We start from the raw sequence: 25279 nt of genomic DNA, 5'->3' as shown, positions 1-25279 counted from the left end.
TTCAGACTGCAAGTCTGTGCCCCAAGATGAACTCCTCCTCTAGCACCTGATCCCTTGCCCAAATTGAACCAGAGATTGGATTCTTCAGTTGGTCTAAATTTAGAAGATAATTCATCATGAGAGCTCATATGAGCATCTCTTAACCTCTTCCCTGGTGGCTAGAACTGTACTTGCAAGAAACTGAATACAGCTGTTTCTGCATTTTGGTCTTGTGAAGAGAAAGTGTTTGTTAATTATGTCTACAGAAACAAACAGTATCTGTGAAACCACATTTTATAAACTGTATTAAAACAGCACCAGTCTCTCTAAAGATACTCCAAATACAACCAATGAGATCTATAAGAATCATTTTTGTTTACATCGAAACTCTTGACCTTTGAATTTCCTATAATCAAAGGAAAGTAAAAATCTTTGTAAAAGCCTCACAGTGAAGTATCTCCTAAAGGAAATTAAGCAGAGCACACTTTGGAAAATAGGCCTGCAGTGCGTTCACCAACCATATCTCTATTTTAAGGGTTTGTTCCTTGCTGCAATGATCTGAAAACTTCAAATAAACAGACATCAATTTCCAGTCCTAGTTTGGTGTGAAGGGGACCTGTCCAAAAGTGTGTCGTCCCTACAGTATGTTCCAGTCTCTTGAACAGGGAATGTTTTGCAGAAAGGTATTAGGAATGGCAACACACTATCATGATGTGGCATTACACCAAACGCCAACAGAGCAGTGAATAAAGATTTAACAGCCAAAGGAAATGGATGGAGAGAAGGAAAACAGTAACATTCAATAATATTCATACTGTGGTTCCATCTTTGTTAACTGAATGCACTGATGCAGTGATCTTTTCAACATTTTACTTACTTGGACTGGGCCAATACTCCTATGACTTCAGCATAGAGGTCTGCTACAGTGTGCATGTTGCCAGTGTTAGGACCATGATACCTGTGAAAAACAACAAAAGAGAAAGAAAATCAAACCTTTAAAAAACTGAAAAGAATAAAAGAAAGAAGGAAATGTACTGCAAAAGACCAAAGCTTACCCCTCTTTGTATCTAAAGTGCTTAAAGGCTAAGTTAATGACTTCATTGACCAAACTGTCAAGGACTGGGTGGAGCGGCATCTAGTTAAGAATCAGGAGACACAATAGCAGGATAAAGAATCTTCAAAAACAACATATTCAGAAAAAAAACCCAACCATGATGAGTTTATTGCAGCAGAATTAAATCAAGTAAGTTTTATACCATATAATAATTCTATGAGAGAGTTGAGTTACCTGTTTCAAAACTTCTATAAGTACAAGAGAGAAGATGAAGTCAATGGCCAAATCCCTCCTTTCAAGTAGATAATCTCTCTGCTGCTCATCGCTGTTAGAGAAAGCAAAGAACAAAAGCAACAGGGCATGTGAGTTTCACCTTTTGTTTCTTCATAAGGTTCTATAGGTGGTACATTGTTGCATGAAGAAATTAATTTAATGATTCTCACTTTTTGGACTTGGTGTTGGCTCTTGGCCGGTACTCGTGCAACTCCTCCTCTAGTCCGTTTTGTCTTTTGTACCAGTCAAACAAAGTGCGCAGGATGGAGGGGAGACAGTACTCAGCCAAAGAACTCATGGTGCTTATCAACTGGAAGAACGAGACATACATTGCGCTAATGAATGTTTGCATTTAGGCAGTTAACATACCAGAGTAAGAGATGACTATCAATGTTTCCTTTGTTTGTTTGTACAGCAATTTCAATAAATATTACAGCAGCACACGAGTATTCGTTTACATTTAATGTAAGGTTTCTTATGCTTGTAAAAAAAAAGGAAAGGAGTTAGATAATATGAGGCAGCTTTTGATTGAAGTCCAATGGTACATTAAAATAGAGAGATGAGAGTGAGTAGTTAGCTGGCTCTCATTGGAACTGTGCAGAAAGACAAGGTGCCCATGGGGCAGCCTCCATCAGCCTTGGGGGAGGGAGAGGGAAAGGAAGGAACGGGCAGGCTGGGCTGGGCCGGGCACACAGGAAGGGAGGAGAGTCTGGTTGTGCCGGGGAACACAGCGAGCCCTTCATTCAGCACGAGGCTGGAGAAGAATCCTGGCTCTGTGTGGCTGCTGAATGGCCTCACGCAGCAGCACAAACACACCCCTGTGGCTGTGAAAGAGCCTTCTCTGCAGAGCCACAGACCTGCTAGACACACCTAGCACAGAGTCGGTGCCAGCTCACAAGGTAAACACTCCTGCCCTTGACTGGCTCTGAAAGACCTTTTTGGATGTGAGCAGGGCTTTCACCCATCAGCCCTTTCATGTTACAGTGCATCACACTAGAGCAGTATTCGAGATGTGAAAATCGACTCGCCTGTGTGCTCATAGTGAGAGGAGAAACATGCTAACTTTTTATATGATTGAAAATCTATGAAAAATGTCATGATAAAAACTAAATAACAAAATAATTACTATTTCAAATATTTACCTAAAGCAAAATAAATAAACATGATCAGAAAAACTGAAATATCTCAGTATATGACAGTTTGCTGATGGTTCTAGTAACCTGTGTTTCACAGTACTTACTTGGTCAAACTGAGGATCTTCTCCTCTCTGTAGTGACTTTGTTAATGGCTTTTCCTGTAAAAACACAGAAAAATTGGGTCATTTACCAAATTTTGTCGGTATTTTTATTTGCAGAAATTCAAACTGGCAAAGTTCTCTGAAGTTTGGTCTGAAGCTCATAACTTCATCCGCTCTGTCCGAAGAGTGTGTGAAGTATTTTTGAACAAGGACCCATTGCAGCCCAGCTAATGAGAGAGCCATCAATCAGTCTGATGCTAGGATGGCATGAGCAGGCTGGGTCAGATATTAAAGATGGGACATTCATGACGGCTCCCATTATTACAGTCTTCTATCATCTGTGATAAAGGCCTCCATGAGGGATTAAGGCTCAACATGCTCTTCTCTGTTCTGCAGATAGTTTCATGGTTGCTGTAACCAAATCAGTTTACACTGACACACCTTATTTGTTAGTAAATGGAGGCTGAATGAATTGAGATATTGTGAGCTGTTAACCAACATTTTTTCGATTCATCAGTTAATTCATCATCATCATCAATTCTAATTAATTGATTGTTTAACTCAATTTTCAAGTATATAAATGCCAAAAATTTACTAGCCTCCAGTTTCTCAAACATGAGAATTTCATGCTTTTCTTTGTCCTCTAAAAGTGAATATATGTGGGTTTTAAATGGTATTTCAAACAAAACAAGCAACTTGTGCTTTGTTGTGTTTTCAGCTTTGGGACATTTATTGTAATCTTCTGCGCAGTGTTAACAATTTTTTCAATAGCTATTTTGAATATTATTACAAAAGCTTCACTGTTGTTTTTTTATTGAAGGTATTAAATGCACCTTTGGGGGAGAAGCAGCATCACTTTGGTGATGAAAAAAAACTGGCTAATATTAAATATTTAGTATAAGTCTAACATCAGCCTGATTATTGGCAAACTGGTCCCTTAGGAGCATACTTATATCTACAGTTATATGCTTAACATATCAAAGCATCTGCTTTCTTTTACCTTTTGCTACCCTGTGCTTCCCTGCTGTCTCGTTGGCCACATCACTTACTTGATGATTAATCCAAAATAGCTAACTGTCTGACGTGTCAGACATTGACATTGCGTGGGCTGATGGTAATGTCACTCTCTTGCTTGCAGCTGGAACGCTAGCTAAGCCTTTGATGAACCTTTTAGGTTCTGGACAAAAACGATTGCATCTGAGGAGCCCATCTGTGCTAGAATGACAGAAAAGTCGATGTCTCTTGCACTGTCGGGCTTTAAAGGATTTCATTTCCCTGTGTAGCAGGCTGATACAGCAGCACTGTTTGTCTTTAATCATCACAATTATAAACAGCATTTCTTTGAGTTAAATTTTTGCAATTTTGATGTCATGCATTTGGTCCCCAAAGTATAGACTTTTTTAGTTTGTTCTGCATTTGATTAATACTGACTATAAATCATTAGACACGATGGATTCTGTTAAAACAAAGTCACCTAAATGATGAGGATGAACAGGAGGGACAACTGTGTGCCAATAACTACAAGGCAGAGTTAAAACAAATTACTCAGCCAGTTCTCCACTGAGAGGAAAAACAAAGAGAGACACATCCTCCCTGCAGTCCTCTGGAGAGAGGCACATTAAAACGAGAGGTTGCACACTTTCCCTGTGGTAATTAACACTTCCCTGCAGACCAAGGCCGGTGACTAACAGCTTCCTATAAATCAGTCTCTAAAACTGGAGACTGAATGTCCACAGCAGCCTCACTGATATAAGACCACGAGTAAACTCACAGTATATCAGACCTGTTCAAACCACATGGAAGGGGAACTATATGTAGTAAACAATGTAACACTGCCTTAGAACGTAAAGGAAAAGGTATGGTGACTAATGCTATATGTATTTTAGTCGGAGTGAGAGGCGTTTCTTAGTAAAATGGATCAGTTAGGCATTTATAGTTGACTTTCAGTAGTACTTGTAAGATAATTATGTGGTCCTGAGAGCAGGTGGTGAGTGGAGCCCTCATTAACTCACACAGGCTCTTCCTCGTCTGCCTGACTGTCTGTCAACAGAATTATTAATGACAGCTGTTGTTGGCCCCAGCGATCAGCTTCAACCCTGACTGGACAAAAACTCTTTTTATTGGCCGCTTTTGCCTTCACCTAATTTTACATTATTTCCTCATTAGTCAGTGTTTTTGTCAATATATAAAGACAAGAGCAGAAAAAAATAGTTAGAGAGGGAGGCTTACCAGTCAGTTCCAAATAGGCTCATTATAGATTAATATACCAATTATATTCACAATTGATGGGACTAATCATTTGGTCTATAAAACGTCAGAAAATAGTTAAAATGGTCGTTACAATATCCAAAAGCCAAGCCTGACATCATTATACAGCTTGTTTTGTCCCAACAGTTCAAAACCCCCAAAACATTATCACATAAGAAAAGAAAAGTAGGAAATCTTCACAAGTGAGAAGTTGGAGCTGGAGCTTTCTGCCAATTGACTAATTGATTAATAACCTTATTGTCTCAGATCTGAAACAGACTTTATTAAATATCTGGATGAATAACCTAAACCTCTTAAAGGCAGATGTATATTTATGTTGGTGCTTTCCTCAACAAATGACAAGGATTTTGACAAAACCTCAGAGCTGAGTCGATTCAATTATGAGTTTTTAAATTCTAGCTTCACATTTGAGAAAATTTTCTGATATAAAATCTTGATAGAATGATAGAATCTTTTGTTTCAACTTTTTAGACACATACTGTACAGTAACAATCCAGTGCAAGTTCATTAGTCCACTCTACTGAGCAGAGAAGTGACTTTTCCCCACTAAGAAGATCCCTAAATAAGACCCAGAACTCCTATTTGGATCTAAAGCTGCTAAATCACCAGTTTTGTGGTTCAAAACAAAACAAGAGTACATTATACAGGAGATCACTATAACTTCTCCCAGGGCTTATTACAGCAGTACATTTCCCATGATAAACTCAATTGAAGCTTGTAAATACTGAAGCACACACTATGAAGCTGGCTAAAAATTCCACATTTTGTCCCAAGGCTGTTTCTTTCTGTGCAGATGGAGCTGGTGATTCACACACAAAAAACAGGCCTTTAGCTGACAGCAATTAAACATGACAATGTAGTTGACATCTCCGCTTTTGTGCCTGAGACTCAGTTGTATGTGCAAGACCTTGACAGTGGTATATCTCTGGTGAAGTTTAAATTGTTAAGTGATTCAGTAGCAGGAGTCAGGTTGCCAGTTGTCACAAAACCGATCAAAAATTAATCTGCTGACACTGGCTGTCTTTTTGGAGCCTCCAGCCTCCAGAATTAGAGGTAACTGCACTTCAGTTATGGACCTTGTGATAAACATATGGTTTTATTTTCGTCTGCATTTTTTGCATTTCAAGTTTTTGCATTTAATACCACTTTCTACTTCTATTCCACTAGATTTTGAAGAATCTAGCACTTTATTCCACTACAGTCATTTAACAGCTATTGTTACCAGCTTGTTGTCAGATAAAAAATTTAACTGACGATATATGATATCTTATGTTAAAAAATAAAGTTTGCATTGCGTGTGTAATTGGAGCTCCCTTTCACATTTCAGATGTCTATGAGTTGTTCCATCAAAGAGACATTTCCCCTCTAAACTTCTTAGATAGGCCCCAAAAGGTTAGATGATCCAATATCCCTAAAGATGCAAAAATATGAGAAATGTTGATAAAATGAATACAAATTTGTAGATTTTTGGTAAGAACACTTCTGCTATTTTATTTAACAATATTTTGATTATGTTTACTTCTAATGGAGTATTTTTAAATTGTTGTATTGGTACTTTTACCTAAGTAAAGGATCTGCATACCTCTTCCATTAGTGTTTGTAATTCATAACTGTCAAACCAGCTATTGTGGGCCTGTCTATCAGGCTTCCTGTCTGACCTTGTTAGAGTGGTTCACAACCTCAGGGTCAAGACTCCCACAAGGGGTCACGAGTTGATTAACGAGGCAGCAAAACAAGAAGAAGAAAAAAAAACACCCTCAACACAACACAAAATTGTATTGTTTTTTAACTTTTCTCAAATCTTTGCTTCTTTTCTTACTGTATAATTAAATACTGTTCTGTATGGTCTATAAAATATTCTAATGAAACAATCTAAGAAAGAAAAATCACACTTTGACTGAACTGCTCACAACTTACAGACAACCTTCCTTTGAGAGGAAGCTAGTGGATAGAGCTGTGTATCGCGGGGTCATGATCAAAAAAGGTTGGAAACCACTTTTATAGAGCACCAATGTCATGACCTCATATCTATCTGATAATACTAGCAGCAATTTTTGCTTTTGCCTTATCTTTTATAGCAATATGCACTTAATCTCCAAACGTCTTTAAAAAGAGAAACAGGTCAACCACAGCATTCACCAAAGGACACAAAAAGTAGTAACTCTCCAGCCGTTGTGCTGACTCACCAGCGGCTCAGCCATAATGATGCGGATCTTGCGCTCTGACATGGTGGTGAAGTTGGCGAACAGGCTCTTGAGGACGTACTCGCCCGGCTTGCTCTCCGGGTCGATGCTGATGGGCATCATGGCCGGGGGACCTTTCTCTCCCTGAGGACAGCAGACTGGAGGGATGGGGGGTTTACTGTATCCGTTCCCCACAGGCGAAGCTGCAGAAACAACAAAAGAAACATGAGATGGGAAACAATTTTGTCAAGTAAAACATTGCCAAATCAAGCACAAATGAGTGGGACAGGATCAGCCACAGATCTACTGAGAAGTTTCCAAACATGGACATAAAGTTCCCAACATGTTGAACATTCCTAAGGGAGACTGTCCAAAGGGCACCGACGTGCCCCGAGCCTGCTCTTTCTTTCCTACTGCTGCAGAGCACAGCGCGCATGTGGAAATTAAAACACCACGACCAGCAGCTGGTGTTTTCATTTCGTACCAAAGATGTCATTGCCCTTTGAGGGAAGCAAAAATCTTGTGCATGTGACCATCCTTCAGCCAGTGTTATGATGTGGCCCACGTTTAATTACGGATGGCTTGGCTGAGGCCATAAAACCCCACGAACTAACTCACAAGTTAAAATTTACCTCAGTGTTACACTCTGCTGCCTCCAGACAAAAAAGTGCTAAATATAGTATAGAACTGCATACAAACATCTCATTAGAGCAGTGAAATTTTCATTTAGGCAGAATCTCTACAACTCCTAACTGCACATCCACCTCATGAACTGCCATAAATCTGATGTGTAAAATATTCAGAGAGGATTCTGGACAGACAGAATAGAGTTACTGCCAGACGATGGGAGACATATTTTCCTCAGCTACTGCATTCTGTGTGTGTTTGTGTGTGTGTATGTGTGAGTGACAAGATAAATGACAGGACAAAAATCACAAACGCAGCAACAAAGTTGCAGTACAGCTTGCCCTGTGTCACACACACGTTACATCTGTCAAACCAGACTTGGTGGTCAGCATTTCAGTTCTGATTCCTTTGCTGTTAAATTATAGATCAACATTAGAGGCTGGAGAGGAAATCTGAAGCATGACTTATAGGATAAGCAAAGACTCAGCAGGTATAGTTAGTTTAATCAGGACACCTATAGGCAAGATGAGCACTGGAATGTAAGTTGTTTATGTTCATCAAGTTGAGACACGACAAAAAGCTAAAGCATGAGTTAAACAGAGGAATCAGATAACTGCTAATTTAATTTAATGGTGTCTATAGCCTGCCAAAAGAGGGACCAAAAGCAGAAACATCAATTTTCTCACAGATCAAAAGGTCCACGGGATGAAAACAGCTCTAATGACTTGCCTAAACCGTTTTACTCAAAACGATTACCTCTTTACTGGTAGTTAAAGGAAAATGTAAACAAATATTGCAGAACCACACAGGTGAATGTGGAATAGAGATTTTACAAATCAGTTACAATGCAGAGCAGAAAAGGACAGGAGTTAAGCAAACTTCTAATCATCATTCTTTTATACTGTAAGAGTATGCAGCTCTCGCAAAGCTGCATAGGAGAGAAACACTGTAGCACCAGTGGTACCAGTAAACAGGTCTTCTTCGCCAGGTCTTTTCAGGACACGGAGCGTGTCAATGCCCAGCATGTGTGACGATCTTGTATGGCTTTCAGAACATGCTTCTCTCATTCATGGCAACTCAGCACCTACCCAGGCCCTTGATGAAGCTGATGACGCTGGCCTTACTCCAGCACACAGCCGTCCCATCCATAGTGGGGAAGGAGGATATAGTATCCAGGGTTGTCCTGAATTAAGACAAATGCTCCCTAGTAAAATCCACCAACGTCCATGTCTTGTGTGTAAGCTGGCTCTGTCCTCCTGGGCATAATTTCCATGGCGCACTGAGCCAATGACGGGTGTGTTTTAAAAAGTGGGAGTAGTGTTTTGTACGGGAGACCACGCAGTCTCTGGTCTCTCTCTCTCTCTCTCTCTCTCTCTCTCTGAGCTGCCTTCTGCTATGGCTTCCTCTAGCCTTGTGACCAACCGGTGGCTTCCAAGAGTGAAGGTCAGGCAGGAATTTTTAGCTGAGGCACAGCACAGTGATGAGGTCCAACATGCTATGGTGGCATAGTTGTGTGACTATATTTATCCCGGGGTACACACTATACTGACAGTACAGCCCTCCCCTTTCCTCCACCTCTGTGATCCTCAAGCACGAGGTACAGACCACCAGAGTGTAAACACCATTCTTGATCAGACACCGCTTCAGGACACGCCCCTTAAAGTAAACAGAGGCAGCTTGACTTTTAAGAAAGTTAAAATATTCTTTGAGCACTATGCTTATTAAGGAAAACCAGACAACAGTCTGAATTTTAGATAACTCTCCAGCAACAGAGAGTCTCAATGCGACCATATTTGATTTAATGAAAATTTTACAAAGCATAACATGTTTAATGAGGTGAAATCGACATTTCATTTGGACTAAATGCTCCCATGTTAATGCCTTTAAGAGATGGGCGGTTAAGAAAGCAACCAGTGTACATATCAAGCACTTTCTCTTGCTCTGAGTGCTGTACGAAGACTAGGACAAACGAAAAGGGGCTTGGGCACAGTGTGCATTACATCATCGCCATGCTGAAAACAAACTGAGCATGGTGGTGCTCCCTAGAGGACAATACAAACAGGCTAACAAGTGGCTCTCTCTCTCACACACACATGCAAACACACACACACACACACACACACACACACACACACACACACACACGCACACATAAATGCACAAAGAAAGCAGTTCCCTATATGCATCCGCAGAGACAGTCCCACTGAGTAAACAACCACTTTAGCAACCGTTTGTGAACAGAGTGGGTGGATATTTAGATACCGCTGACCTCCTTGACTGGACCAGAAATTCCAGTGTCAACATAGACCTTTGGGAGCATTTTGTCCAGCTGCTGTGAGAATCATTGACAAGGCATTTCTGTGAACGAGTGGCGGGCAATTCATGCTCTGTAAGGGCCAAACATTACCATGTGGTCCTCTCTGCCACCCCTGTACAGTATTAACATATTATTCTCCCAGGCTGAGTATAAAGGAACAGTATTCTTACTGTAGGTGCTCCACTAAAGGTGAAAGTTAATAAGAAAGTTTGAGTCATGTTATGTAATAAGCGGGAACATTTTGTTGGCTGGTTTGGGTCATAAAGTTTTACGTCAAGCATCCAGATGTGCCCAACTGACTATATTTCCATATTAAAATGAAAAAGGGAATACATCCCTAAAGGTTACATTAAATGCATGACTTAAGCTGTAAAATAAGTAGCACTGGTTTTGGTGCAAAGGACATAATTTCTACAATCAATTAAAAAATGAACAGCTGCAAATCTCTCTCCTAATTTCTCTGGAATGCTATCAGGAGTTAAAGTTGAACAATTTTTACTGAACTATTAATCAAAAGAGGAGGCAACATTAGGGCCCAATGGAGCAACATCCTGATGCATTATCACAAGTTCACAGTTTGAGTGTCTCGAAAAAATGGGGAGAGTGGAGAGAGTGAGAGAGTGATTACAGACCTCTGTGAAAAGCAGATTAAAATGTCGGTCTCAAACTATTGACCATCAGCCCTGTTTTAGCAAGCTGACATCATGCTGGAAACTGCTGCCTGCTGTGAGAGAGCGTTTCAGTCCATTTATATAAGTCCCTGTTAAAACGCCCGCATCTGTCTCTTCCAGCTAACCAGAAGTGGATTCATCTATGTAAACCTTCTGCAGTTTTTGTCACTGTTAAAATACTAGCACAAGTAATGCACTGCATATTTTGTTGAACAAAGGTAAAACATGGAAGTGGAATGATTAAAGAATATGGTCAAATGTGACACAGAAAACAGAAAACAAAAATTAACATTTGGATACAATAATCTTAAAATAAACTCTGCATAATTGCATCTCATAACATAAAACTGAACAACAACATGTTTGAGTACTCATTAGAAGAGCACCGCTGTGCTCAGCACACTGCAGCTCATCCCCCGCTCTGATTGGCTGACGGTAGACCGGCCTTCAGGCAATTTGAACACCAGACCTGACGCTGCTGCTTCACAATGCCAGTTCTGTGCTGCCGGTTGTCACTGTTATATTAGAGCTGGACACACTGACTTATGAGAGACCAGTGTCTGAGGGCCTTGGCTTTGTTTCCCTTGTGGTCACAGGCCAAACAGTAATTAATATACAGCAGTTGGTTCAGGACTCTAATTCAAACAGATCATTTCTCAAAGTCAATAATGAAAGAGATAAATAAATACACCTTAATATTCATATCAACAGCTGAGATTTTTAAGGCCCAACATTTAAAAAGAAGTGTTTTTACATTAGTTTTCATTGGGTTCACTATCTGTGTCATCTTGTGATTCATTACATAACGGCTCATGTAAATGGGAGATAAGAGAGAGACGAGATTAGGAGATCACATATTTAATGAAAATGTTAAATGCAGAGCTGTGGGTCGGTTGCAGATACAGTAGAATGACTGCCTGTGCCTTTATCAGCAAAGTGACCCACTGTGAGGATTATGCAACATCATCAGGAGATGGCTCAATGTTGAATGTGTAGACAGGGACAGCGTGTTCTGTGGTATCTCTTTACATCCAGATTCAATAGATACACACAAGCTATCACACTATCTGGGGGGTGGAGCTGACTTGCTACCATTTCTCACTTTAGACTTATAAGCATTGGTACATGTCAGATACTGCTTGTAAATAGGTTTAGAGGGAAGTCTATACCACAAGTGCTTTGTAACAGTGCAGTTTTTTTCTTTTTACTGCCATTTTTTTTTTCTTCCAACAGGAGTCCATCTTCAAAGTCCACCTCTCATATCTTAAAACAAAATTATGATAATATATAATGATCAGAAGCAGGAAGGCATCCAATCTCACCCTCATGGGCCTGACGGAAGGCAGTGAAGCTGTTACCTCTGGACAGAACATGCAACCAAGCTGAACCTCCACTAATCCTATTACTGTGTCCTGGCACTTAATAACAGCTATTTAGACTCTGTCATAGACTCACAGACTGAACTAAAACAAGGCTTCAGTTTAAACAGAAGCAACAGGAATGATATGCTGAATCACCATCAGCATCAGCAGAACATAAACATGTTGAATCTAGGTAATGTTAGTGTATGATGGTGGCTGTGTATAATTAGCAACTTCTTAGCCAGTAGCTCTTACTAGATACTTGGAGGAAGTCCAAGTTACTGTATGTTTCTGGCTGTTGCTATGAGACAACATAAAACCTTTTAGAAGTGTGATGCTCTGTTGCTATAAGTATAATGATTCCATGTTTGCAAAAAAAACGGCGTGCTGAACTATAAAATCACCCTTTGCTCAATCTGCAACAAGCAACAGCACGTCCCTGTCATGGACCACAACGGGGAAAAAGAGGCTATAAAGTCATTCCCAGTAGAGCTGCAGCCTCAGTCAGTCAGTCGGCTCTGTAAGCAGAGCACAACCACAACAACAACAAGAGACAAACTGCTACTCACTGCCACTCCACGATTTCAGCAGGGATTTGATGCTGATTTCAAAGAAGCCTGAATCCTGCTGGCTGGCCATGGCTGCAGCTTCCTGTTGAGTGTCCCCCCTCTAGTTGTGGTTTCCCTCCAGTAGCAGCAGCAGCAGCAGAAGCTGAGCTGGGACCAGCAGGTAGCGCCTGCTGTCACCTCTCTGTGACGCACACAATGCTGTGGTGCTGACGAGACCCTGAGAAAACACACGAGCACTGCTCTACCCTGTCTCTTGTGTCCTGTCCTTGGCTATCAGCCCTCTCTCTCTCCCTTCCTGCCTCTGCTCCCTCCACACTCTCTCAACATCTCTCTCTCTCTCTCTCTCTCTCTCTCTCTCTCTCTCTAAAGCTGTGGCAGGCAGTGGGCGGCAATGCAAGCTCCCTTTAAATAACTGCGCGGAGGCTGAGAGTGCAGGAAGCAATCCTCTTAGCAGGGCGCAGTTAATAATAACTACTGTTTGTCTGCATGCAGGGCCTGATAATGATGACAGCGTTGGGCTTGTGCGTCTTTCAGCGTGACTGGGAGCATCTGACAGGCCACCACCACTGACAGAGGAGACGGAGAACGCGGGAAGTATGACACATTACAACATCTGGGAGACCAGAGGAAAGACGACATTAAAGTGATCAGCAAGCAGTCGGGATCAACTGCACACAGGGCATCTGCATGGGTGCAGGGGGCCGACTGTTGTTTACTTCTTTACAACAGCAACTTTAAACAGTTGTTGAATAAAAAGGTTGGTCAAATGCTGCAAATTTCCTTAGTTTTCCTGAATGTTTTTTTTTTTTAGGGCTGCAACTTATGATTAATTTCATTATCCATTAAATTATCTGTGATCCACTGCTCATTTTTTCAATAAATTGATTCAATGTTTATTGTAAAAAGCGTCAAATGATAGAGAACAGTCTGCCACAAGTCTCCAGAGCATCTTCAGCCTATTGCTCAGTATGACCAACAGTAGCGCTGGGCAATATATTGATATTATATCGATATCATGATATGAGACTAGATATTGTCTTAGATTTTGGATATTGTAATATCGTGATATAACATAAGCGTTGTTTTTTCCTGGTTTAAAAGGCTGCATTACAGTAAAGTGGTGTAATTTTCTGAACTTATTCTATTATTTCCTTTAACCTACTTAGTCATTATATCCACATTACTGATAATTATTTATCAAACATTTCATTGTGTCAATATTTTGTGAAAGCACCAATAGTCATTCCTACAATATATAGTCGCAATATCGATATCAAGGTATTTGGTCAAAGATATTATGATATTTGATTTTGTCCATATCGCCCAGCCTTAACCAACGGGACAAAATTAAATATATATATATATATATATATATATATATATATATATATATATATGTATATATATATATATATATTCAGGGCTGTTTTTATAATTATTCCTTATATTGTAAGTCATGCATCAGCACACCTTTCATTACTGGTGTCTGCATGACAGAAATTGCATAAATCAATTAAGAAATATCGGACTTTTGATTAAACAGAAAGGCTAAGAGAAAAGTGTTATAAAACACTTCATCAGCATTATCAGCACATAATCCTGAAATAAATCTAGAGATGATTATTGTGATCCACTGCTCATAACCAGACAATATGAAGGTAAACAGTAGTATCCACTATCAGTAGAATTCTATCAGTAGAATTAATGGCTGTCTTTTAATAGCGCCATTACATTATTCTTACTATACACCACGTAAAATAAAATGAAGTTAAACTTTCCAGCTGCTTTTCCTGAACCTATGACATCTTAATCATTAATTCTAATCCTGATAACACTTTTTTTATATATAAAAAGGATGCATATCTTCAACCATACGGACTATAAAACACATCCTCCAATCCTCCTTCCTCTGCTGCCTCTCATAACTCTTAGTATAATCCTATCAGAACTCTGTCTGTCCATCAAGCGACAGCCACTTGACCTTCATTGCATAACACACTTTATGATGGAGAAGCCATCACTGGTTGTAGACAGTGTTTGGTAAACACACATTCCAGAGGCCTTTACACCCAAGACAGCGCTGTCTGGCTTTTCCTGTGGCCATGAGGTAAGTGTTGTCATACAGGACATTTTTTTATAGTCTACAGTGTAAACATGTATCATCTCACCCTCCTTCCTACAGCAGGGACTGTGTTTTTAATTTTGTCAATAAACCACCTCACACAAAAAGTGCTGTTGTGATTTGCGTCATCATTTATGGGTGTTGTGTTTTTGAGTTGCTACACTTCATTCATATAGTCACACTCCAGGGAATACAGCTTTTATATTATGAGAAGATCATGACTGGTGATAACATGTATACTTTACAGAGCTGTTCTGCTGGTTAGGTTGCATCTATGCAAACTGCATTAAAGGGGAAGGACCACAAGTCAACTGATGGACATGATATCAAACATATCCCTTTCATCACCATTAGAACTATTACACAGAGTAATGTCATAATAGTGTGATAATTACAACACACAAGAAATGCTTTAGGGGAAATAGGTACCTACTAGTGATAGACATAAGTCACATTCTGTGTTGATGAATAAACATCTTAGCATAGGGAATATGACTTTATTAAATAAAGAGAGTTAACAGCTACATGGGTACCTGATGAATATTGTATACTGCTTTGGTTTAGTGAATCTTCAGACATGCCCAGTATGTTTTCCCTTTTAGCAAACAAATCTTTACCCTAAAATAATCACCATATTCAGTGGAAGCACAATACAATGTAGAAATAACAGCATTTTACCCAGACGGTACTGCATAATTCTGTGTTTTAAAAAACAAACTATAGACTCAATCATTACTCCATTTGAAACTAAACTCATGCTGTTTTCAGACAAAGTGTATTTCAGATTTATCCAAATATTATGTCAAACATTTGTCTAATTAGAGCAAAACTAGCTTAATTGTGGGGAATCACTTGGCCTATTATGGTCACAGTAACAAAACTTCATTACTGAAAACAGTGATCGGCCCAAATGGTTCACTTCCCTCACTTATCCATCAGTTATAATCTGGTCAGCCTGACATGTACGGTAAGGGGCCCTCGGAAGGGCAAACAGTTATGTAATTCCCTCGTTGAATAATTTTAGAATCTTTTTCAACAAGGCTGCTTAACAGGAAAAGTCCGAGCAGAGGCGGACCGATGGAGACACATCAGACTTCTCTACGTCTCAAGTAAGATAGTGAAAATAAGAGGCACAAAAACACCAAATACGCTGAAAGTATATTTTTTGACACTAAAATATGAAAGGTAGCATTAGCTCAAAATCACATCGCAGAGATTCTTTAACTATTTGTTTTTGTGTCAACTCTATAAAAAGTTTCAATGAGGCACCGACGCTTCCTTCTCATTACAAAAATACCACAAATCCATAACAGTGAAGGTATGAGGTTTACGAATCTCGCCTGTCCTGACAGGCCGTGCTTCCTATTATTTGAGAAGCAGTAATAACTTGTCTAATGGACTGTCTCTCAGAGAGACTGGAGCTGACTGTACAAGACAATGATGAAGCAGACTGTGCACTTTTTTTGGACAGATATCTATACTGTCAAGGCAGATCAGAAAAATATCTAATGAACATACCAGAGACGACAACACGTTGTTTGTATCACACCACATCATAACAGCCAGGAGCGTGTATCATGAAAATATCTGAGCTACTGCCACTCTGAAGAAACTTAAATAAAGTGTTCCTGGCATAACATCCTATCTGGATGTTTCTAAACTTGTCAAGGGTAACTGCTGCCAAATATCTAGATGTAAAGCACTGACAGTTTGCTGGCGCACTAGATAGGATCTGTGCCGCTTCTTAAGAACTGTAAGGCAGCTACTTCAGTAACACTCTAAATTAACACATTTTCAGGTCTGTTTATTGGCAGCATCGCGAGCAGTCATGTTCAGTCTCAAAGCAACTTGTGCATATGATAAATCATTCAGAAACACATCCTAAAACAAAAATGATTGGACACATTTTTCCTTAATTAGGCCTTCCTGTAAGTGGGCAACAGCTCTGACACATTAAGCACTTTTTAAAAGCATTATCAAGCTCTGATGAAGGTGAGGAATGTGAGGTATGTGTTCAGTTCAGCTATCTTTGTGGTATCAAGCTCAGACTACTCTTACTCTCTGCCCCTGGCGCCCCTCGTTTCTTTATTTTCCTCTCTTTCGCTCACATATTCTGATCTTTAATCGTTTATTTCTTGTTATTACTCTGTTTCCTTGTTTCTCCTTTTTTTTTTTACAAAGACACAAGGAGGAAAGTAACTTTGGAAAGTGAAGTCAGGTACAAGACTATATTGTGACAATGACCTCAACGACATGATGTCCAAAATTATGTGATACACTCTCCCACTGTCTGAGTCCATTATTAACAAGCCATGAGGTTCCTTGGTAAATATGAAAAATACATTGGTGAGGTGAGGCATTTCACAAAGTGATGGCAGTAGTGGTTGAGAGGTGTCCAGTATCAATCTGCTACTATTGCCTCTGCCCTGTGTTTTAATATATATATATATAAAAATATTCTCACAAATCAAAAAATTGAATTCTTGAGGCGATTACCATGACTTCACAGAGTCAAAGCTGTACCTACTTTCAAGAATGGTGGGCCTCTTCTTGTGGCGCATCTTTTTAAACTTCCCTCTGAAGTCCCTGGGTGGGAATGGATCCAGAGGTAAGCTGGCAATGCGCCCCAGAACCACCTCATCCAGTCCCTCAGAGCAATCCGTCTCAATCTCAGCCATGTCTCTCACAGCACTCTCCTCTGAAGACATGTTGGATGGCAGGGAGCCCACAGCTACTTCTATCATTCTTCCAAAGGAGTCATTTGAAGCTGCGCCAGGTTTTTCTCCCTTTCTTTAGTGTTATGTTCAATTTGTCTCTTCCTTTTTCCTTCCTTACAAACTTCTTTTTCTTGGTCGAGCAGCAAATTTCTGCTGTGCAGAGATGCAGCCAGAGCTGTCAGCTTCAGTCTGCTAATGTGTTTTAACCCCTGCACTTGTCAGGGCAGTTCAGCAAGTTACAGTAACATTCATGAATTGGACAGGTATTGGATTACTTAGACAGCCCCTCCTCTTTTCAGCAAAAAGGCAAGAGGCAGAGAAGAGAGGGGCAAAGTCATAACTAAAGAGGGAGGGAGAGGGAAAGAGAGGCAGCTCTGACAGCTACAACATCCCCACCTACTGTATGCCCACGAGGCATTCCTGAATAAATATTCTGTATTTGTCTTGGAGTCTACACATCAAAGTCTAAATAAATATGTTTTGCCCCAGGTAGTGTTCATTTCCTAATAAGACGCAAATTTATTTCTTAAATGACCGAGGTCTCATTACCAGCATGAATAAAAATATTTAAAAGTTGCACGACTCCTCTTCGTACTCTGAGATGTTTGACAGAAAAATACATCCTCCACATGCGCTGCAGAAAGTCCTCACTGGTTCCAACAGCTCAGTACACAAAATCTGCCCAGTAGCACTTTCTTCTATGTCCAGTCCTCTGAGTTGAGGCCCTTGTAGTCTTCCAACTAAGTTATTTCCTGAAGTTTACGACTGACGTCATTGAGGAAATTGAGTGAAAGGTGTGAAACCATCAGCTACAGTAAAGTAATAGATCAGACATAAATCTACAGCAAGATTCACACAGCTTGTAGCTTATGCTCTATTAAGTTTTTCTCAACCACTGAAGTGAACAGTAACTGGACACACCTACCACATGAACCAGTTTTTCCAAGTCTGACCTACATCAGCAATACAAACACCATGTGTATGTACGTGTAGTGAAGGCGTTTTCTGTTTTAGGAAGAAACCACAGTTAGAACATGGAACAACCAGCCTATACACGTCTTTTTAATGCCATCGATATGTTTTTCAAGGATGTGTCTTGCAGTACAAAACAATGTGGCCGCCATTAAAATGTCGTACATCACCTCTTAACATGACTAACTTCATGGTCGACTGAACAGACAGGGCTGAAGTGGGTCAAAGAGAATACCTGCACAACAGGGAGCCCCTAGCAACAAGTTTTTCTTCAATCTAATGACTCCAGCAGTAGTTTCACTTTTCATTCACCTGTCAACGGAAAAAGGTGAACTACAATTACCTGTGAGCCTTGTCCTGACCTACTCAAAAGCGCCCTTCTGGTCAAGATTCATCATGTTGTCATACTAAATAACAAGCAAAACAAAGAAATGTCTTCACAACATCTGAAGACATGTTTTCTGTTTTGGGTTCAAAGGCTTAGATTTTAAGTCATAAGACCAACAGTGGGGAAAAAACAAATACTTTAATGACACACACGCACACACACACACACACACACACACACACACACACAAACACACATATTTATATGCAGTGAAACACACACAAAAAAAGCTGATTGACATGTCTGACTAAATTAAGTCACATCTGCCTTCTTCCACTTTTGTCTAAGTTACAAATGAGTCTGGATTTAGATTTAACCTATTTACACCTTTTGTCAGAAATAATTTTCTTCTCTCACCGCAAGGTATCTGATGCCCCTTTCCTCTCTCTATTCCTCTGCATATACATTTTTAAAATAAAATGTTGAGTATTTAACCAAGACAAAGGCTATTGTTTGTAATGTGCTATTACTGTAAATGACATGAACTGGTTAAGGATATTATAGTAATGGTGTGCCCTCTAGTGTTCAACAAAAGTATAATTACAAGTAACACCATGAGGTCAGTTCACTATTACAGTCAACAACCTAGTGTTTGCTTTTGGCTCTGTTAACCTACATATGAGAAGAGCACCTGAGTTCTTCCCAGCAGTTTACACATACACACTCACACACTGTGTGTATAATTACTTGCTTGCTGAGTCTGACCTGAATTTAGCTAAAGCAAATTTGCAACCTGACAACATGAAACCACTAGAAACATTATCATCATCATTCAGTAGGGGAAGTAAATGCATGTAGGTGTAATTTGGTCTTTATTTTGACCAATAATATTCAGTTGTTCTATCTATTGACCGGTACAACTGGGCCTGATGCAACTCTGATAAAATATACCAACAATAACCAACAATAACTTGGACATAACCTGGAAATAACTGTTTAGGTTTTGTCCGAATTTACCTCCCAATAATGGAATGTTTGATCTATATTAAAATAATTTTGCATATAATTTAATTTTGCATATAAACAGTGGTTATTATTATATTATAGTGACTTACAAGTTTATTACAAGCTATAATATAAATGTAAAAACACAATTTAGATTAGCAACAAAGCAGCCTCTAGACTGTATGTGCTTCATTTATGAATGAAATTGAATATAAAAATACCTGTTGTACAAGTGAATAAATGATCAACAATATGGAAGACAAGGTAGACAAACAAATCTACAAATAAATAGGCCTTTACCAGCTATCACTACTTCCATATAAACTTTTGTCAAGTCTCAAAACCAACTGAAGTAATGACAAGCTAATGTGAGCTCAAATAAAATCTAAAATAAACTGTGAAACTATCCTGGGTTTGTTTTATCGCATATATCAGAATGTGGAGCAGAGCAGGACTGCCTGGACTGAGAAACGAGGTTGGAGTCGGCACGACCGCTGAAACCAACACCCTCCGGCAGAGACAGAAGGCTGTTTCCATGGTGAGACACATTTAGATTAGCACAAGCAGAGCAGAACACGATGAATAATTGATAGATATCAGGCCCTAATGTTAGCACAAACCAGCTGAAGGTTAATTCCTGCTATGCTCATGGACTCGTGAATAGCACACAGATGCAACAAGTAGACAAACACACGGGGCACTGTGAGAACTAACGCTGGATATGCACGACTGTTACATAACAAACTCACCAACTTAAAGTGATGAAATGTCAGTGTGTGTATGAATCTGACACTTAGGGCCTATTTTCTTCAGACACTCAGAAAAGAAGCAAAATAGAGCTACACAGAGATGTTTAAACATTTACAAATCTCTTGAATACAAAGTGAAAGCACTTAATACCACTTGGAATTGAGGCTGCCAAGCTTTTACAGCCTTTACAACCTTTTACAACTTTCACAGGTCAGACATGCCACTGGCACTTTTGACTCATCTCAAACTTTAAAGATTAACACATAAATATAACTTCACCACACTACAGGCAAGAAAAACACTCACTCTGGAAACCATCCAGAGTGAGTAATTATTCAACGGGTCATCTATTCTCTACACTGTTCAGGTTCTGGGTAGGTCAACACACAAAAGGACCATTCAGGGGCTGCAAACAAGGCCACAAACTGCACCTGTTACCTCCTCTGTTGGCCTATTATCAACCCCAAGAGGGAGGGGCTTTGTACTGAACACTTGTACCCACTGTGGCCTCAGGTGAGGTGAACACTGTGCATATCCAGTTGCAGTGAGGTGATTATGTTCTTATACAATCTTATGTGCATCAACAGGTATGCCTTGCTTCTAGGGGGGAAAAAAATCACTTACTGATTGCTCCTAATAGATATATTTGAGAGTTTAGCCAAAGCCGGTGTGGCATGTCATGCATACTAACTTAAATGTATTTATTCATTATTGATTCAGTCTTTTTTGCCAGGTGGATAGCCCGGGGCTTTATCTGAGTAACTCAGAGGGGATCATAAATATCAAAAAGGAAAGACATGCTAAGTTGAGTTGTTAAAACCTTCATTATATCAACTGCCTACAGGCACACACAGCCTCTCTCATGAGGGTGGGTTGAAAATCTTTAAAAGTACGCTTCTCTACTAAATATGCATGGGTAATCCTGGTGCTGGCTCCTCCTGGAGAGGGTTCAGTTTGAAACTGTCTTTAAATATGTATTTCTAGTCATTTTTGACAGTATGAGTAGGCATGTGTTCTAAGTGATTACCCTACTTGACAGCTAAAAGAAGAAAATTCTTGGATCGAATTTTACAGTATGATAGATATCAGTATTGTCAGTATTGACAGTATTACATGTGAAGTAAAGTTTGACAATAGTTTTTTTTATGTGAGAGACACTTTTGGTTCACATTAACATGCATAAACATCTCCCTGTTCAGGAGTTTTGAGTTTCACCGGAGTGTCAATAATGTCAAGCCAATTCAAGTCTGTGTTATTTATGGAGCGTTTCCTCACAAACTATTTTCTTCTATTTATTTTGCAGAAATAGTACCAAACAAAACAACTGTCAACTAAATCCGTGTGCAGTGTGAAGTTAGAAAATCCTTATTTGTACATCTGCAAGTCAGACCTTGAGAATCTCATCATGCAAATAAAATTGACCCGGTGCCATTCTTGAAATGACAGATCTGTAGCAACATTCAAATAAACACTGTTCTTCTAACTTTTGACTGAGTAACGAAACACATGTATTGTGGAGCATTGCTTGAATTTTGCGTCATGCTATTCTAAAGATCAAAGAAGGCTGGGTTTTTTTTTAATCTCAGTTGGCAGAAATTGAATTTGCCATATTGTCAAAACTGTTATGACTGTGTCATACCTACAGCTTGTTTCAGTTACGTGTTTCTTCATTGAAATTCAATGTTCCTTTGGATGTGTAGATTCACAGTACAAACACAGAGGTTCACCACTGATTTCAAGAGTAAGGTGAGCAAAGTGGGAAAATATAAACTGTTGCTCCACCAACAGAAATAAGAAGCAACATCCAAACATTCATCAAAGGTCGCAAAGGCCCTGGAGCCTATCCCAGCATGCATGAGGTGAGCTGGTACATCCTGGGCACAGTGGGCAGGTTGCCTATCGCAGGACTAACACATAACATTACAGACAAACAGATTCACACTCTCACTTACCTGACTGCTGTATTATTATATATGACATCATTAGATTATTAATACTGAAGCATCAGTGCATAAGCAGCATGTTACTGTTATAGCTGCTGGAGGTGGAGCTAGTTTGAACTTAATATACTTTATATACAGTTAGCTAGTTTAGTCCAGTGGTTCCCTATCTAGGGTTCGGGCCCCTCTAAAGGGTCAGCAGATAAATCTGAGAGGTCATGAAATGATTAATGGGAGAGAAAAGAAGAAAAAACAAAGTTCTTATACACAAATCTGTTTTCAGTTTTTGGATTTTTTCTCTAATCTTTGATTTGTAATGAAATATTGGATCATTTGAACATTTATTTAAATGAAACCATGTGAGTTTAGAGGGAAAAATCACTATTTGGTGGTGCTGTTAACAACTCTATGACATCTGAAATGTGACCCCGACTACACACTGCTTTTTTGTAAGAAATCAAAAGCCAAAAAGGCGAGAAAAACTTCTGGTTTAATCTTTAACAATGTGTTGTATTTTAAAAGCTTGTTATATTATCTATTGTGTCAAATCTTCATCTGAAAAGTGACTAAAGATGTCAAATAAATGTTGTGGAGTAGAGAGTACAATATTTCCCTCTGAAATGTAGTGGAGTGTAAGTATAAAGTAGCATAAATGTAAATACTCAAGTAAAGTACAAGTACCTTAAAACTGTACTTAAGTAAATGCACTTTGTGTGTGTGTGTGTGTGTGTGTGTGTGTGTGTGTGTGTGTGTACTTCCTACCACTGTTCATATGACCTGCATGTTTTGGCCAGTGGGGAAAAAACAGACAACCTGGAGAAACCCACACAAACAGATGGAAAACAAGCAAGCCTTTTTTTGTTTCTTTTTTGGTTATTGTACTATGCTGGGGGGTAGCCGGTACCCTATAAAACAGCACAGCAAGGCCTGTGGTCCTGGTCTTTTTTTTTTTAACCAATGAGGGATTTATCAAACATGCTGTTTGGTATCAACAAAACATTTTATTTCATTTGGTAAAGCAACATTGCCTTCCCTATATAGGCAATTCTATTTAGCTTAAACCTTTAGCTAAAAGAGAAAGTCTTGTTCAGTACAGTATTAAAATAGGTTACTTCATGCTTAAAGATTAACTTCACTGTAACTTTCGTTTTGAGTCCGCCGAAATCACAAAAATGGACTTTGAAACGCTTTACGTTGTAAATAAATGAGGTTTTCTATAAAATCTTCATCGAAATACAGGAATGCGCCAAATGTTTTGCGACATTTAGTCACAGTTTTACAATTGACCTCCAGTAAATTGCTCAGTTTTACTCACAACACCCCAACTCCAAGTATGCGCAATTATAGAAACATATCTCGATGTTTATTTCAAGGCTGTGACAGGTCTCATGATAGCGAAAAGCCATAGAAACATATAGAAACACAAAGTTAGGGTAACTGTTTCTGACTGGACAACAAGACTATCGTTTCTGCACTGAAAGATGAACGCCTAGAAGAACAAAGTAACTTCCTGTCAATATTTGGAAAGGTGATAAATACCTTGGACTGCAGCAGGTGCCGTTATTTTGATTGCTTCATCTCCATTTGTGAAGTGAGTCCAAGTTGCAGAGTCCCTCCAGGCGCTCCACTTGTTCAGAAGCACTTTTCTCTCTCGGTCTCCCTCCATCAGCTCTGCAGAGACAGACTCCGCCCCCAGCAGCCGCCCTGCTCATGTCCTCCTGAATAATGAAAAGCATGCAAGTTGCAGGCTTTCTTCAATCTGCATGATGACCTGGCTCAGGGCCATGTCTGCCTCTTTGAAACACATCTGCCGCCCGATGGTCAAAGTCTACTCACTAATATCACAACAAGTAGCACAGGGCCGCCTGCTACAGTAGAGCAGTAGAAGCTAATACAGCAACTCACTGGATTAGAAAGATTATTAAATACAATAAGGCCAATTTAAATTCTCTATGGTGTTCAACAGAGCCGCAAGAAAATGTCATACATATTTATGCAGAACAAACATATTTTTAAGGGATTAAAAAAATACAATATAATGTACATGGATTCCCACAACAATATAAAATATGTCGCTTAAAATCATAATATAACTTAATTCAAATAAATAGTTTACCAAGTTTATTTCAAATGCGTGTTATAGGTAAATGTATTGCAAACCTATTTTAACAAATGTTTAAATTTCTTAAAATGCATTTGACTATATATGTGTGTATGTATGTATACACATATACACAAACATACATATATACACATATACATATACACATACACATACATATATACACATATACACATACACATGCACATACACATACATATAATGAGTCAACACTGACATTTTTGGCTTAATGAGCCTCTTGACTTGTGCTCTTGTCAACCATGTCAACTCCACCCATCAAATCAATAATAAAGGAATATGACATAGTAAAATAATGAGAAAACAGGATGATTTGCTCCACCATAGCGTTAGCAATACAATATGGATATCACACATTTTTTGCAGATAAAATATAGGCAAAATGTGTACTTTATCTTTTGATGTATTTTGTGAATAGGAATACCACTTTGCACTTCCAGTAAAATTCATTTGATGAGAATCCAGCAGATGGCGTCAAAGAACATGAAAAGACTGGAAATATCTTTAAAGAAAAGAAGGTGAGGCACCACTGACATATGCCTTTAGAAAAGAATATGCATGTAGGAGAAAAGTGTAGGAAAAGGAAATTTTCAGACAGACAACCACACAAACACAGGGGCAGACACACACTGACAGAAGTTGACATTTACGTTAATACTTCAAACACCCGAACTTCTGCAGAGAAATACCTTTCACAAATATCTCAGTGGCTTCTAAAAGATGTGTCAGAGGTTAAAATGTAGTCTGCTTTGCTTTGTGGGATAGA

At 39.2% G+C, this 25279-nt stretch overlaps 1 protein-coding gene across 5 annotated transcripts in view; it reads right to left on the bottom strand.

The window, feature by feature from the left end:
* LOC137186322 (protein furry homolog) overlaps positions 1-24054 on the bottom strand; it is a 54601-nt gene extending 30547 nt beyond the window's left edge. Inside the window, exons 1-7 of one of the 5 annotated variants that reach the window (XM_067595163.1) lie at positions 23913-24054; positions 6998-7197; positions 2547-2600; positions 1477-1616; positions 1268-1358; positions 1035-1114; positions 857-937 (exon numbers count right to left, since the gene is read on the bottom strand). In XM_067595163.1, the coding sequence (XP_067451264.1) occupies positions 857-937; positions 1035-1114; positions 1268-1358; positions 1477-1616; positions 2547-2600; positions 6998-7197; positions 23913-24039 (773 nt within the window). In that variant the 5' untranslated portion in view covers positions 24040-24054. Of the gene's footprint in view, positions 1-856; positions 938-1034; positions 1115-1267; positions 1359-1476; positions 1617-2546; positions 2601-6997; positions 7198-8709; positions 9093-12539; positions 12797-17188; positions 17523-23912 lie in introns of those variants that run through there. The other 4 variants (XM_067595167.1, XM_067595162.1, XM_067595164.1 and 1 more) reach the window with 4 other exon arrangements.
* Between the last annotated feature and the right edge of the window lie 1225 nt (positions 24055-25279).

This window comes from Thunnus thynnus, chromosome 7 (genome assembly GCF_963924715.1).
Source record: "Thunnus thynnus chromosome 7, fThuThy2.1, whole genome shotgun sequence".
Lineage (NCBI taxonomy): Eukaryota > Metazoa > Chordata > Actinopteri > Scombriformes > Scombridae > Thunnus > Thunnus thynnus.
This window is presented reverse-complemented; position numbering and strand designations above follow the sequence as displayed.